General features: G+C 38.9%; 1 protein-coding gene across 3 annotated transcripts in view; it reads left to right on the plus strand.

The window, feature by feature from the left end:
• MIB1 (MIB E3 ubiquitin protein ligase 1) overlaps nt 1-6,488 on the plus strand; it is an 82,198-nt gene extending 75,710 nt beyond the window's left edge. For all 3 annotated transcript variants that reach the window (XM_035564091.2, XM_035564092.2, XM_035564094.2), the window contains exon 21: nt 1,271-6,488. In XM_035564091.2, the coding sequence (XP_035419984.1) occupies nt 1,271-1,411 (141 nt within the window). In that variant the 3' untranslated portion in view covers nt 1,412-6,488. The remainder of the gene's footprint in view (nt 1-1,270) is intronic.
• Nucleotides 6,489-12,970: the final 6,482 nt, after the last annotated feature.

Consider the following 12,970-nt stretch of genomic DNA (forward strand, 5'->3'; position numbering starts at 1 on the left):
TAAGCAATCAACCCTAGAAAGTAATATCTATTAATTCCATAGAAAATATGTTTTAAGATTATACTGGACAGGGTTCCAAGTATGGCTTGTATCTCTCAAAAATGAACAAACTGAAGTAAACTCCCAGCAGTTAGTATGGAAACAAGTCACAAGTGCAAGGTAGTGATAAAACGAGTTTGTGTTTGAAGTCTTGTACCTGTTAGCATTTCATATTATATATAAAATATACATTCTTAAGTGTTAGTGCGTCTCAGATCTGAGCACATCATGGATTTGATTTGTTGGACTGTAGAACAATATTTACAATTATCATATGTTAAATATCTGTTCATTCACTAACCTTTGATACACCTCTTAAGATGAAATCCTAATATAAGATACGCTGCAATATATTTATGGTGAAGGAACATGCCTTACAAAAACTTCAATTTCTATATATGACAGGTGAAGGACATTGTTCCTTATTCATTCAGTACAAAACAAACTTTGCTGTTGAAGAGCTTTAGATCTTTCTGGGCATTGGCTGTCACTTTATTATTCATCAATTAAAAAGGATTTTAAAAGTTTGCTGTGCTATTGTTATGACTGAAGGTCACTGATTTATTAATTGCTCTTCATATACAACTTGGTATTCTTTTCGTAGAAAATGTAGATAATTTCCGTGAGTAAAGACTGCAATTATCAGAATTGAATCTTTACATGTAATATTGATTATGCAGCGTTCTTATTGTTTTTACATATGTTTAGTGCTTCTTCTGTAAAGGTAAGTACCTAATTAGCTAGGGAGCCTGAGAAGAAATTGGTAAATCATTTACCTGAGCATTGCATGACATAAAATTTTGTGTTGTTTATTCCCTGAAAGATTACATCATGTAAAGGGGAATGTTGCTGAATAGCGTCTTAATTTTGCAAATTTGGGTGATGATAATGAAAATTTGGTATCAACCTACTACTTGGTTGCCTTAGTTGGAGATCATATCTGAGGGAAAAAAAAACCACAAGAACAGAAAGCAAAGGAACAAAAAGCACAGGCTTTGTGTCATGGAAAGCCCAAAAACTTTAGATCAATGTGATGTAAAAATGTATGTTTAAAAAAAAAAAAATAATAAGGTTTTGGAATATATGCTCAGTCGCTGGATTATGCTATGCCAATGACCTATTATGCTTAAGATGGCGTATTTATTGTTAACTGTCAGTAATTTATATATTGCATTCTCAATATTGTATCAGTGCTGTCATTGACTATATAACCTGTCAAAATCTTTTACAGACCATGTGTCCTGTCTGTTTGGACCGTCTGAAGAATATGATCTTTCTCTGTGGCCATGGAACATGTCAGCTTTGTGGAGACCGAATGAGTGAATGCCCTATATGCCGCAAGGCAATCGAACGAAGGATCCTTTTGTATTAAACAGTGGAACGAACCAGTGAGAGTTCATGAATAATAAGGACATCTTAATGATTTAAATCTCTGCAAGTCTGAAAGGCAGTAAAAGGTTCTAAAGAAAACATTTCTAATACTGTAGCGCAGGTTCATTACATGGTAATTGTTTAACGACTGTGAACACACCAAATAATAGAACAGTATTTGAACAGTCAGCATTTAACTTTACTCATAAAACTAAGATCTGAGCCTGAAGCTAATTTACAGCAGTCCTTTTTTTAGTTTCCTTTCTGTTGTTTTCTTCCCCTTTAAGTGTAAAGGGACAATCTTGTTTTGGTTTCTTTCATGTTTTGTAATGTATGTATGAGGTGTCAAGCAATGTACTTTTTTTGTCCCCTTTTTTAATATATTGTCAGTTATTATTGAATATAAATATGTAGTGCTTTTTGTTTTATGCTTTTTCTGGAGAACGTTCAGATTTCCTGTGACAGTTACGATTCACAAGAATTGTTATCTTGAAATACACAATAATGCAAAATCAATACACAGTGCATAAACAGTAATAATAAACATCGTACTATTTCACTAAGATCAGGCCTCAAAATACAATGTTAAGCTAATTTGAACTTTAATGTGCCCTTTCTGAGGATGGGTTGGGAAGGAAACAGAAGAAAAGAAACAAAGTAGTTTGGAGATGTTGCATTCCTCAAACTGCACTTTAGTGTGACAGGTTCAAGCTAACTTAAATAGTGAACTTCTTAAGTCTGTCTAGCCACACAGTTTCATATGGAATTGATTTTAACTTGGTTGGATAGTAAAACATAGGAGCAGTGGGTCAGTTAATCTGTTTCAGATGAGTGAATTTGATCAGTCGTAGGGGAACAAATATATATGTGGGGCCATTTAAATATTCTGGGTCTACAAATTAGAAGAAAACTGAGATGAAGTTTCCAAAAGTTAAACTTTAATGTTGTATCTTATGATGTATGAAGCAAGCTACGTATTATTTTCCTCTCTTAAATTAGTTTTGTTGTCTCCAGGCAAATGGTATCAACAGCAAAAGCAAAGAATTAATATAGCTTATTCACCTGTGTTGGGTGTTACACCAGAACATTAATGACAAACATTAATAGGTAATACTTCAATTCAGGATATTGCTGGAAGAGGAGTTAATTTTGAGCTATGCCTAGGTGAGCTGAAGTCAGCTGAGGGAGTTAGCTGTCACTGATGTGACTGAGAGGTATTCATGGACATGAAAGTACTACTGTGAGGACTTCAAACTGTTAACATTTTGATAACAAGTACCTCCTTCTGTCTTTTTGGGTGGAAGAAAGTATACTGATTTAAAGGTTGCTCGCAGCTAACAGGAATGTGGGCTTGCTCCTAAGAGATTCAGCGGTTTATTCTGCAGGGTTCAGTTTACGTAGCCCTTTGCCACTGTGCTGGATTTGTTTGAATGCAGAACAAAGAAATACAAGCTGGAGTCATTTAGGTGCCTTCCTTGCAGCTAAGGTGAATTTCTTATTTCATTCTGATTGCATATGTCAAAAAATATGGCAAAAGAGGTAGTTCAGGGGAAGATTCAAGTAAGGGTAAAGGAATACAACTGATCTCTTTTTTAAAAATTAATCTCTTTTGATGCTTATGTTGATATGCCAGAACTGTGCAAACCTTAGCAAAAGTCTCAGAAGAATGTTATTAGTAAACTGTAAAGATGGGTAAACTTCTAAACAGATCTAAACACTTAACAGTGTTTTCCAGGAAAAAAATGCAGTGATAAATTGGAAAAACGCATGTCCAGTGGCTTTTAACATAACGATGTAATATACAGCTTTTCTACACGCATCTTTAATTCTGATACAGAATTGCAAATGTGTTCATGATTCCTTTCAGTTATTTTTCTTTAGACACAATCATCATCTAGGATCAATATAATCTGTTTAATTTTGTATACTAGTAGTTATCTGTTCTTAAATATATATCTGTCTTTTTGGCCAAACTGAATAGCCCTTCCTTTTCTTGCTTGGGTTCCTGTTCTAAAATAACAAGATTTCAAGGAGCTTTGGAAATTTTTTGATAAAAGGCTTTTTTCACTTAAGTATTTCACTATCTCCACTTAGGCTCTGATTGCACACGAGTGTTCAGTGCTGGTTTTGTTTGGACAATGTGTATGTCACTAAGACTGATTATTTTTTTTTTTGGTAGTGTTTGGCAACTGAGCTGTCTGCAATAGGCTTCAGTTTCTGTCAGTCTTCCTCCAAAAATGATACAGTAATAAGACATGCCATTTGTCCATCCATTCTGAGTTTTGTCCTGGAATACATTGGATCTGTACCTCAGTTTCCTCTAGTTCTGGCAGACAAATTCTGAATATTGTCTCTTATTTACCCTTTAAGGGGACCTCTCTATATGGTCAGCACAAAGGCAGGGTGGATTTCTTCTTGGTAATGCAGCTCAAAATTGAAACCTCAGTAGCAGCTGACATTTTCCTAATGCTTTCTCACTGAAACAAGTCAGAATTACTTGAAAGTAGTTCAACTTTGCATTAAAAATTGGATAATTCACCTGAGTGAGAACTGATCTAAAGCATCCTGGATGGAAAACTGGAGTTGGATGTTAAACACTCACGGTCTGCAGGAGGCACAGATAGTAGTAGCATGAGTAGGTAAGTCTGTTAAGCTTGTACTTTACGACAGAGAAGCTGTAAGTTACTTTATAACACTCTTAATATTTGCATGTCATCACAGTCATATGGATATAGGCACAGTGACTGAAGGTATTGCTATAGGAGCATTTGCAGTCTTCTGTGCTGCAGTCACACCAGATGTATGTAACTGCATAAAAGTTAATAACTGGACCCATTGGATGGTGTTGTGTGGCAGTTGAAATTAAAATACCTCAATGTTGGGGATTTAACTCAATGCTATCGAGATATCAAGAGAAACAGCTGAATTAGAAAAACAAGGTAAACTAACTAAACTTTGGTACTTAAGATTGTCCCCTAATATTTAATAGCAGCTTTGAAATTAAATCAGGTAAAATATCTCCACTTGTTTCCCAAGCAAATCAAGAAGACACCTGATAATAAACGTTGTTCAGATGTGAGCTATGCACAGAAGGTTACAGCACTTTCTTTCAATTTGGTGAAATATATAAACAGTCACATCAGTGCACAGTGATTTAAAGTATGGAGACGACCTAAAAGGCTAATAGAACATGCTAAATAGTTGTAGCTTGTTAACTTCTGTGTGATTATTGCTCATTTTTTCCAACCCATTGTTTATCATTTGCTGTACCCCAGCTCCTGTTGAACTCATTTGGCACTTTTCAGAATTTGGGCTATTGGTACCTGCCTTCCATTTGTTGAAATACTCTGTGCTTGTATGCTAGGATTTGGAGGAATCCCATTTTGCTGAAGAGTCTATTGAAAAATTAGGCAGGAGAATAAACAAGTTACTTTGTAAATAAGAAAGTTGGATTAGGAACTATTGCTCTTATCTTGAATTGAGTAAGGATCTAGCAGATTTGCACAAGTACTTGTGCCTTGTTAGCATAGTCTTACAATCAGTATTTTAGCTTCTTCTAAAGACATGAAATGGTCTTTTAAAATAATTTAAGTCTTTATTGTGTAGCTGTTTTCTAGAGACGAAGTTTTATGTATGCGTACTTATTTCTAGCAGTATTGCAGTGTACGTAAACACTAAATTGTCTGAAGAAGTTGCTTGGGGCTAGTGATCTGTCTAAGCTTCTTCTATAATACTGCACATTAAGTGTCAGAAACTTAATTTTACTCTTCCAGTAGCAGCTGATGAACCGAAAAGCCTATACTGTTCTTTGTGCTACAGAAGTCAGATTCATATTTTCACTTAAAATATCACTCCATCCTAACTTTTAGTAAGGCTACCTCCTTTCTGTCAAAGTATTGAATTCTTTGCTGGTTATTCGTTGTCTTTGGGAAAGGATGGGGAACATTTCAGTTTTATTTTGCTTCATCAGTTTTGATGTCTGAATTCATTGCGAATGGTTTTTACTGACCGTGTAAATTACGTACAACAGAGCTGTATGATTTGCCGCAGTGTACATTGTATATTATTCTTGCAGAAGTTGCTGGAATCCGTACTGTTGTCTTTTTATGCATTTCATAACTTGGTTGTGCTGACAAGACAAAACTTATCACAGAAGTTTTAGTATAAAAAAAGTTTAGAGGTTTTATAGCTGAGCCTGTGGTTAAAAACAAAGAAAAAAAAGTTCTGACTCAGGGCTTTTTAACAACTTAAAGAAATTCACAATATTCTTCAACACATCTCGGGGAATATTGCGGATCAGGTGACTGTACAGTGCCTTGATAGAACTAAGTAATGGGCAGCAGCCGCAGAGTCCTTACAGAATGCAAGTATCTTTGGAATCCGGTGGAGGAGTTTACGTTCATATAACTGAAATGCCCCTGCCATGGATTTATATACTTGTATATACTTTCTGTAAAGGAAATGGGCAAATTTAGGTTACGCTAAGCTTTCTGTGAGTTGTTTCATTGTTGCACCAGTCCTGGGGCAGTCCTGGGGCTCTGAAGGGCATAGCGTACAAATAAACAGAAGCAGCATTTGTGGGAAAGAGAGCTGACAAAATGTTCTTTATGGGATGTCCGTGGTGTCAGGGGAGAGGTTGTTGTATTAAAAAAACGTGTAAAAATGCCTGCTTTATTCTGGCCCAGTAAGTTTTTTATAAGAAAGAGAATCAGCAACAATCTATATGTTTGCATGCCATTTCATGTTATCAAAAATGTCTCATTTTGAGCTTCTAGGAAATACTTTTTGTCCCAAGCTTCATGTCTTCAGGAATGCAAATTATTCATATTACAAAACAGGTTTTACTGAACTACAGGAACATTTTTGCTTCTGTTAAAACCGACTTTGTATTTTCAGTAAATTGTAGCTTTTGACATGACTGTTTATTGGAGAAATTTAAGATTGTCTGTGTGAATGTAGTGGATTTCTGTATGCAGATAGCATTATAAAATTGCTTTCATTAAAACTGCTTAGCAAGGTCTAAGCTTTTCAAGAGAAATGCTAATGTACTGTATGGTTAATAAAACTTGTTATATACACTCTGACTTTCAATAGCTTTGATTTAAAGATGTAAAGAGACAGAATTAATACTGACTTCTGTGCACACATCATTGGGAAGGGTTTTTTTAGCTCATTTAATTTGATTCTTCTTAGTTGTAATGAAGTTAGATGTTGCCACAGAATTAGAAGATTTTATACCTCAACAAATGTTTGGTAACTCTGTGAGTATTTGGCAGGTAATGTTTAAAGACACACCAGACCTTATCTAGTGAGGGAGATTGCAATCCAAAGCTCAAAATATTCTGGTTCTTTAGAATATACCACTGAAGAGTGAGTTTGCAGTAACATCAGAAATGCTGAGTGCCTTTGAATTTTCCAGATACTCAAATATTTTTTAATCAACAGAAGTATGAAGGGCAGATTATATTGTAACAACAAAAAGTTTGACCTTAACCTTCCTTATGTGCAAATTTTTGTATCAGCACACAATTCATTATAATAATTAGAGTTGCTATTAAATTTGTGTTATATTCCAGCTTGTTATTGAATAACCTGTGCAGATCTGGCTACATGAATGGGATCCCTTAAAAATCTCCTGCCAGATACAGTAACTCGCGTTCTCTGAGATAGCATTTGCTGCATCATAGTTTATGCTTTTAGGATTCAATTTAATGGATTCATTCAAAAATACATGTATGTAACTAAAGATAACAATCAATCAGACTCTAATGCCTAATTGTTTTAGTAATCATAGAATGATAGGATGCCTTGAGTTGGAAGGGACCTTAGAGATCATGTAGTTCCAGCCCCCCTGCCATGGACAAGGATGCCACCCACTAGATCAAGTTGTCTCACCTCTTTTAGTTTAAAACCATTCCCCCTTGTCTTCTCTCATCTGCCCATGTAAAAAGTTGCTCTCCATCTTTTTTTTATAAGATCGCTTTAAGTGCTGAAACCGCAATGAGGTATCCCTGGAACCTTCTCCAGATTGAACATCCGCAGCTCTCTTGGCCTGTCTTCATAGGAGAGTTGCTCCCTCTGAAGGTGGCCCTCTGTACCCACTCTAACAGCCCCACATCCTTGTGCTGGGGGTTCCAGGCCTGGATGCAGCACTCCCAAGTGGGGCCTCACAAGGGCAGAGCAGAGGGGGACAATCACCTCCCTCCCCTGCTGGCCACTCCTCTGGTGATGCAGCCCAGGGTGCAGTTGGCCTTCTGGGCTGCAAGCACACGCTGCTGGCTCATGTTGAGCTTTTTGTCCACCAGACCCCCCAAGTCCTTCTCTGCAGGGCTGCTCTCAGTGAGTTCTTCTCCCAGTCTGTGCTTGTGTCTGGGATTGCCCCAGCCCAGGTGCAGCACCTTGCACTTGGACTTGTTGAACCTCATTAGGTTCACATGGGCCCACTTCTCCAGCTTGTCCAGGTCCCTCTGGATGGCATCCCTTCTTTCTGCTCTGTCAACTGCACCGCTCAGCTTGGTGTCATCTGCAAACTTGCTGAGGGTGCACTTGATCCCACTGTCTCTGTCATTTGTATAGATACTAAACATCACCAGTCCCAGGACAGGCCCCTGAGGGACACCCTTCATCACTGGCCTCCACATGGACATAAAGCCATTGACCACCACTCTCTGGGTGTGACCTTCAAGCCATTTCCTTATCCACCGAATGGTCCACTCTTCAATTCCCTCTCTCTCCAATTTGGAGATCAGGATGTCATGTGGGACGGTGTCAAAGGCCTTACAGAAGTCCAGGCAGATGACCAGTTGGTTTTCCCTTGTCAGCTGATGCAGTCAGTCCATCACAGAAGACCACCAGATTGGTCAGGCACGACCTGCCCTTGGTGAAGCCTTGCTGGCTGTTTCAGATCACCTCCTTGTCTTGCATGTGCCTTGACGTTGCTTCCAGGAGGATCTGTTCCATGATCTTCCCAGGCACAAAGGTGAGGCTCATAGGTCTGTAGTTCCCTGGGTCCTCCTTTCTAAATGGGTCCTCCCTTTCTAAAAACGGGAGTAACGTTTCCCTTTTTCCAGTCACCACATGGCCTGACTGCCAGGACTTTTCAGATATGATGGGGAGAGGCTTGGCAACTCCATCAGCCAGTTCCCTCAGGACCCTGGGATGTATGGCATCGGGCCCCATAGACTTGTACTTGTTCAGTGTCATCAGGTGGTCTCGAACCTGCTCTTCCTCAGTGGGAGGGACTTTGTTCCCCCAGCCTTCATCTTCATGTTTAGGGAAATGAGAGATGTGGGAAGCCTGACTGACAGTGAAGACTGAGGCAAAGAAGTTGAGTACCTCAGACTTCTCCATGTCTGTCATTACAAGTTCTCCCTTCTCCTTTATCAGAGGGGGAACTCTCCCCTTGGCCTTTCTTTTCTGAGCAATGTACCTGTAGAATCCCTTCTTGTTATTCTTTGCATCCCTTGCCAAGCTCAGTTCCATCTGTGCCTTGGCTTTCCTGATCCCATCTCTCCACATCTGTGCAGCATCCCTGTACTCTTCCCAGGCCACATGTCCCTGCTTCCTCTGCCTGTACATTTCCTTCTTACACCTCAGTCTGACAATCAGGCCCTTGCTCAGCCATGCTGGTCTCCTGCCTTCCCTGCTTGATTTGTTACACGTGGGGATGAGAGCTCTTACATTCTAAGAAAAGCATCCTTAGAGAGCTGTCAGCTCTGATTAGTTTCTGTGTCCCTAAGGACAGCGTCCCAGGCGATCTCACCTACAAATTCTTTATGCAGCTGGAAGTTTGCTCTTCTAAAGGTTAGGGTCCTGACTGCTGTTTGCCAGCCCCATACTCCTTAATCACAAACTCAACCAGGGCACTGTCACTGCAGCCCAGACTGCCTCCAACCTTGACCTCTTTAATGAGCTCTTCTGCACTGGCAAGCACCAGATGAAGTAACGCTTCTCCTCTGGTTGCTTTGTCTTAACACCTGGACCAGGAGGTTATCCTCAATGCACTCCAGGAGTGTCCTGGATTGCTTACAGCCTGCTGTGTTGTGTTCCCAGCAGACATCCGGGTGGCTGACATACCCCATCAGGCTGAGTGCGAGTGTGATGCTTCTTGTATCTGAAGCAAGAACAACTATTTATCATAGCGTACAGGTGAAAAATGACCTTACAGAATAAAAAGTTTGTTGCTTTCTCAGTTTTTTTCAAGATTCCTTCAGCTGTGGTTTATATGAAAGGTCTATATGAATGCATAGGATTTTCAGAGAGACTTTAAAAAAAATCTTTTTATTTGAAAACAGTTGATGTGAATTATCAAAATACATTTTAAATACCCACTTGTTCTTTGCTTTAAGGATTACAAGCTATTCACATGCTTCTCAGTACCTACTGCATTGAAAGTGATGGCAATAGCTTTAGCATAGGCTTTAGGATGTGGTCTCTGTGGTCTCTAGGGTTTCAGCCCCTAATGTTGGTCACAGTGGGTGTGGCTGGTGTTAGATACTGATGTTTGTAGATTTTGAAAAGGGTTCTTCCACAATGAGAAGGACAGTAGACCCAAAAGAAAGGGCAGTTTACAAACATGCTGCTCTGTATCTTAATGCACCTTGCATTCCGAAGTAATTCAAGCTGTTTCCAACATGCAGCATGTTTAAAGCAGGAACAATGGGACTGTGGAGATTTCCTTCAGATTTGACATTTAGTAAATGTGGAGGGTGGTTCTTCATGAGGGTACTTTGTCTTATTTAGGGGAGAAATATTAGCAGCAGTATTTGATTTAAAAAAGAAGAGAGGTTTCCTTAACAGACTTGGTTCTCCACAATATGGAAAGGTAATTTCAGTCGGGAATGATACTGTTGAAGATCTAGTTCTCATGCTTCGTGCAGCTCATTTCAAGTCAATACAGCAGGATGCGTTGGAAAGCTTTTTTTTTTTTTTTGTTCCCTTTGCAGTGAATGAGGACTATGTCCAGGCTTGCCAGGAGATACTCAAAAATTCTTCTAAAAAGCAGTCTCTAGAGGGCAATGCTATGATGTGCTGAAATAGGTTTAATTATATTAGAAATCAAGAAATGTGTCAGCTGATAATGTAAAACTTTTATTCTGTTACAATGCAAAACAAAGTTGTAGGAAATGTAGTGTAAAATCTACTTACAATTATGGTTTGCTTAAGCCTGCGTGACTACCTTGAGGAAGTTAATACAAAATTTAGTTCCTGCAAAACAGCATAAAATCAGGAAAATACACTTGTGAGATTATACTGACCCCTGTCAAAACTATGACACTGTTTCACTAAGTTTTCTTTAGCAATAAACCTGTGGGAGCTAAGTATACAATCTTAAATCTGAGATGGTTTATGCAGTGACGCTCGTGCATCCTAAGACGTCTGAGTATTTCTTCCACAAGGGGTCAGTAGCACCCTCCATTTGGGACAAGTTTTTTTGTAATATAAGCGCAGAGCAAACAAGGGATAAGGATAATGATGATTGCATTAATATGTGGGTGGACCAGACCTCACTTGTCCCCTTCTTCAAGCAGGCTAAGTATAATTAGCTTATTTGCTGACTTCAGTAAGCACCATATTCTACCCTCTGACTCTCATGTGACATGAACATTGCTACTATTGATTAGGGCAAAGTTCCAATGGAGTGTTTACCTTTAGCTCTAGTTGAAAGTACTCATTTAGTCTTGCTTTTTTTCGTTTTTTTTTTTTTTTTTTTTTTTTTCAAAAGCATGCAATTGGGGTAGATAAACTCTAGGAGAGAGCTTGTCCAGTGTGCAGGGAAAAAAATTCTTGCATGAGTGTCCCACATATTCTTAGTGATAACCACAGCCTCCCTAGATGGCTAGAGTTGATTAATATTTTCCACCCTGTTGTAGCACAGCTTATGGTTAAATATGCTTTGAACCCTATCAGTCTGCTCAGTGGAAGGAATGTCCAAGTTCTTAAGTCTTCCCAGAGTATGTGAGTAACTTGGAGACACAAATTTCAAGTAACCCAGTATCTTTCTACCAAGAAGTTGAACAGACCAGACAGCTATTCCCTAGACAAAATTTTCCAATCCTTTTAGCAAAGTCGTATTTCACAAATAGGAACCTAACTACAGTCGACCTCTTTCAGGTTGGCACAGTTTCTCACTTACACTTGGTGAGTTAACAAGGGACTTTCCTTACCTTCGTGTTTGTAACTCTTGTTCTTTTCTATTTTGTGTCTGTTAGGGTTTTCGCATTTCATGTCTGCACTGATTCTGTCTCCCACCGCTCAAGTCCTCCATTTCAATTATTTCTGTAAGCCTCTTTTTGATAGCAGAACTGTATCTCATCCTTCTCAGCATAGTTATTTCCTAGACTCATTAAAACTAATCTCCATTACACTGAGGTTAGTACAGTGCTTTGGCATTAGTAGACAGGGACCCTACCCTTGTGTTTGACTCCACTCTTAATTTCATATACCGACAGGAGGAGTTCCTGAATTCAGTCTTAGCAAAATTTCACGTTACGTTATCAATAACCCTTGTTTCTTAATATTGGCAGTATAAGAAAGAGCTTGTGGCTGCCACCTGAGGAAAGGGAAGGGGTGCTGCTTTTGTCAAAACTGTTCTCACCCCCGTGATGAAAATAGGGAACAAGTAATTGTTTCAGCTGTTATTCCCCGCCCCCCCCTTCTTTTTTTCCCTGTAGGCTCTCTGAAATTTCCATTGTTACCATATCTCAGATTCAGTTTTTGGTGACACCCTAAGGTACTTCCCAGACAAACGCATTCAGGACAGAAGTTACTGTCTCTTAGTCCTGTGTATTTTGCTCACTTAAGTTGACCAGAAGTCATCTGCTCAGGTCAGTGGGATCACTTGTATGAGCATGGGTTGTCTGCAAAAAGAAACGTTCTGTTATTGGGCTTTTTGCTGCCTCCATGGAGAAGTGTGAAAACATTCTGCCTCTTTGAATAAGAGTAAATCTGAAACCACATGCCAAATAATACTCTTCCTACTAAGCTTTCATAATCCTTACTGTTTATGTGATCATACGATGACTTGTGATACTCTGTATGAGAGCTATATAAAATAAACAGCAATTATACAGCATGTATTTCCCAAAGGACATGTTATATGGTTTGTTGGCTTTGAAACACAATGCTGTCATTCTTCCTCTCTTCTTCCTCTTTCGTGGTGAGACCTGTAAATAAAGACTACTTCAGATCTATGTAGGCAAGGCTGATTTTCTGAACACAAAGGGCTTAGTTAAGCTGTTTCTGGTATAGCCTTAAAATTCAAAACATCAAGCCCAAGGTTTAATTGCATTTCTTTGGTCTATACCACAGGGCACTTAGATCACTTAATTCATATTGTTCTTGGTTTTTGGTCAGGTGATTCTTATTCTGTATAAGGCTGAATGAACCTTCATGTAACTTGTTCTCTGAAACTGTGTTCTCCCACTACATACGGAGGACACAAAGTCTGAAAGCCCTTTATGCATTCCTGATGGCACAGAAAAGTGTGTTAGGACAAAGGCAGCGGGGAATCTAAAACTATATTGCAGCCATAGGCCTTAGTCTAAGTAATTTGTGAGAT

The sequence above is a fragment of the Cygnus atratus genome, chromosome 2 (assembly GCF_013377495.2).
Source record: "Cygnus atratus isolate AKBS03 ecotype Queensland, Australia chromosome 2, CAtr_DNAZoo_HiC_assembly, whole genome shotgun sequence".
Taxonomy (NCBI): domain Eukaryota; kingdom Metazoa; phylum Chordata; class Aves; order Anseriformes; family Anatidae; genus Cygnus; species Cygnus atratus.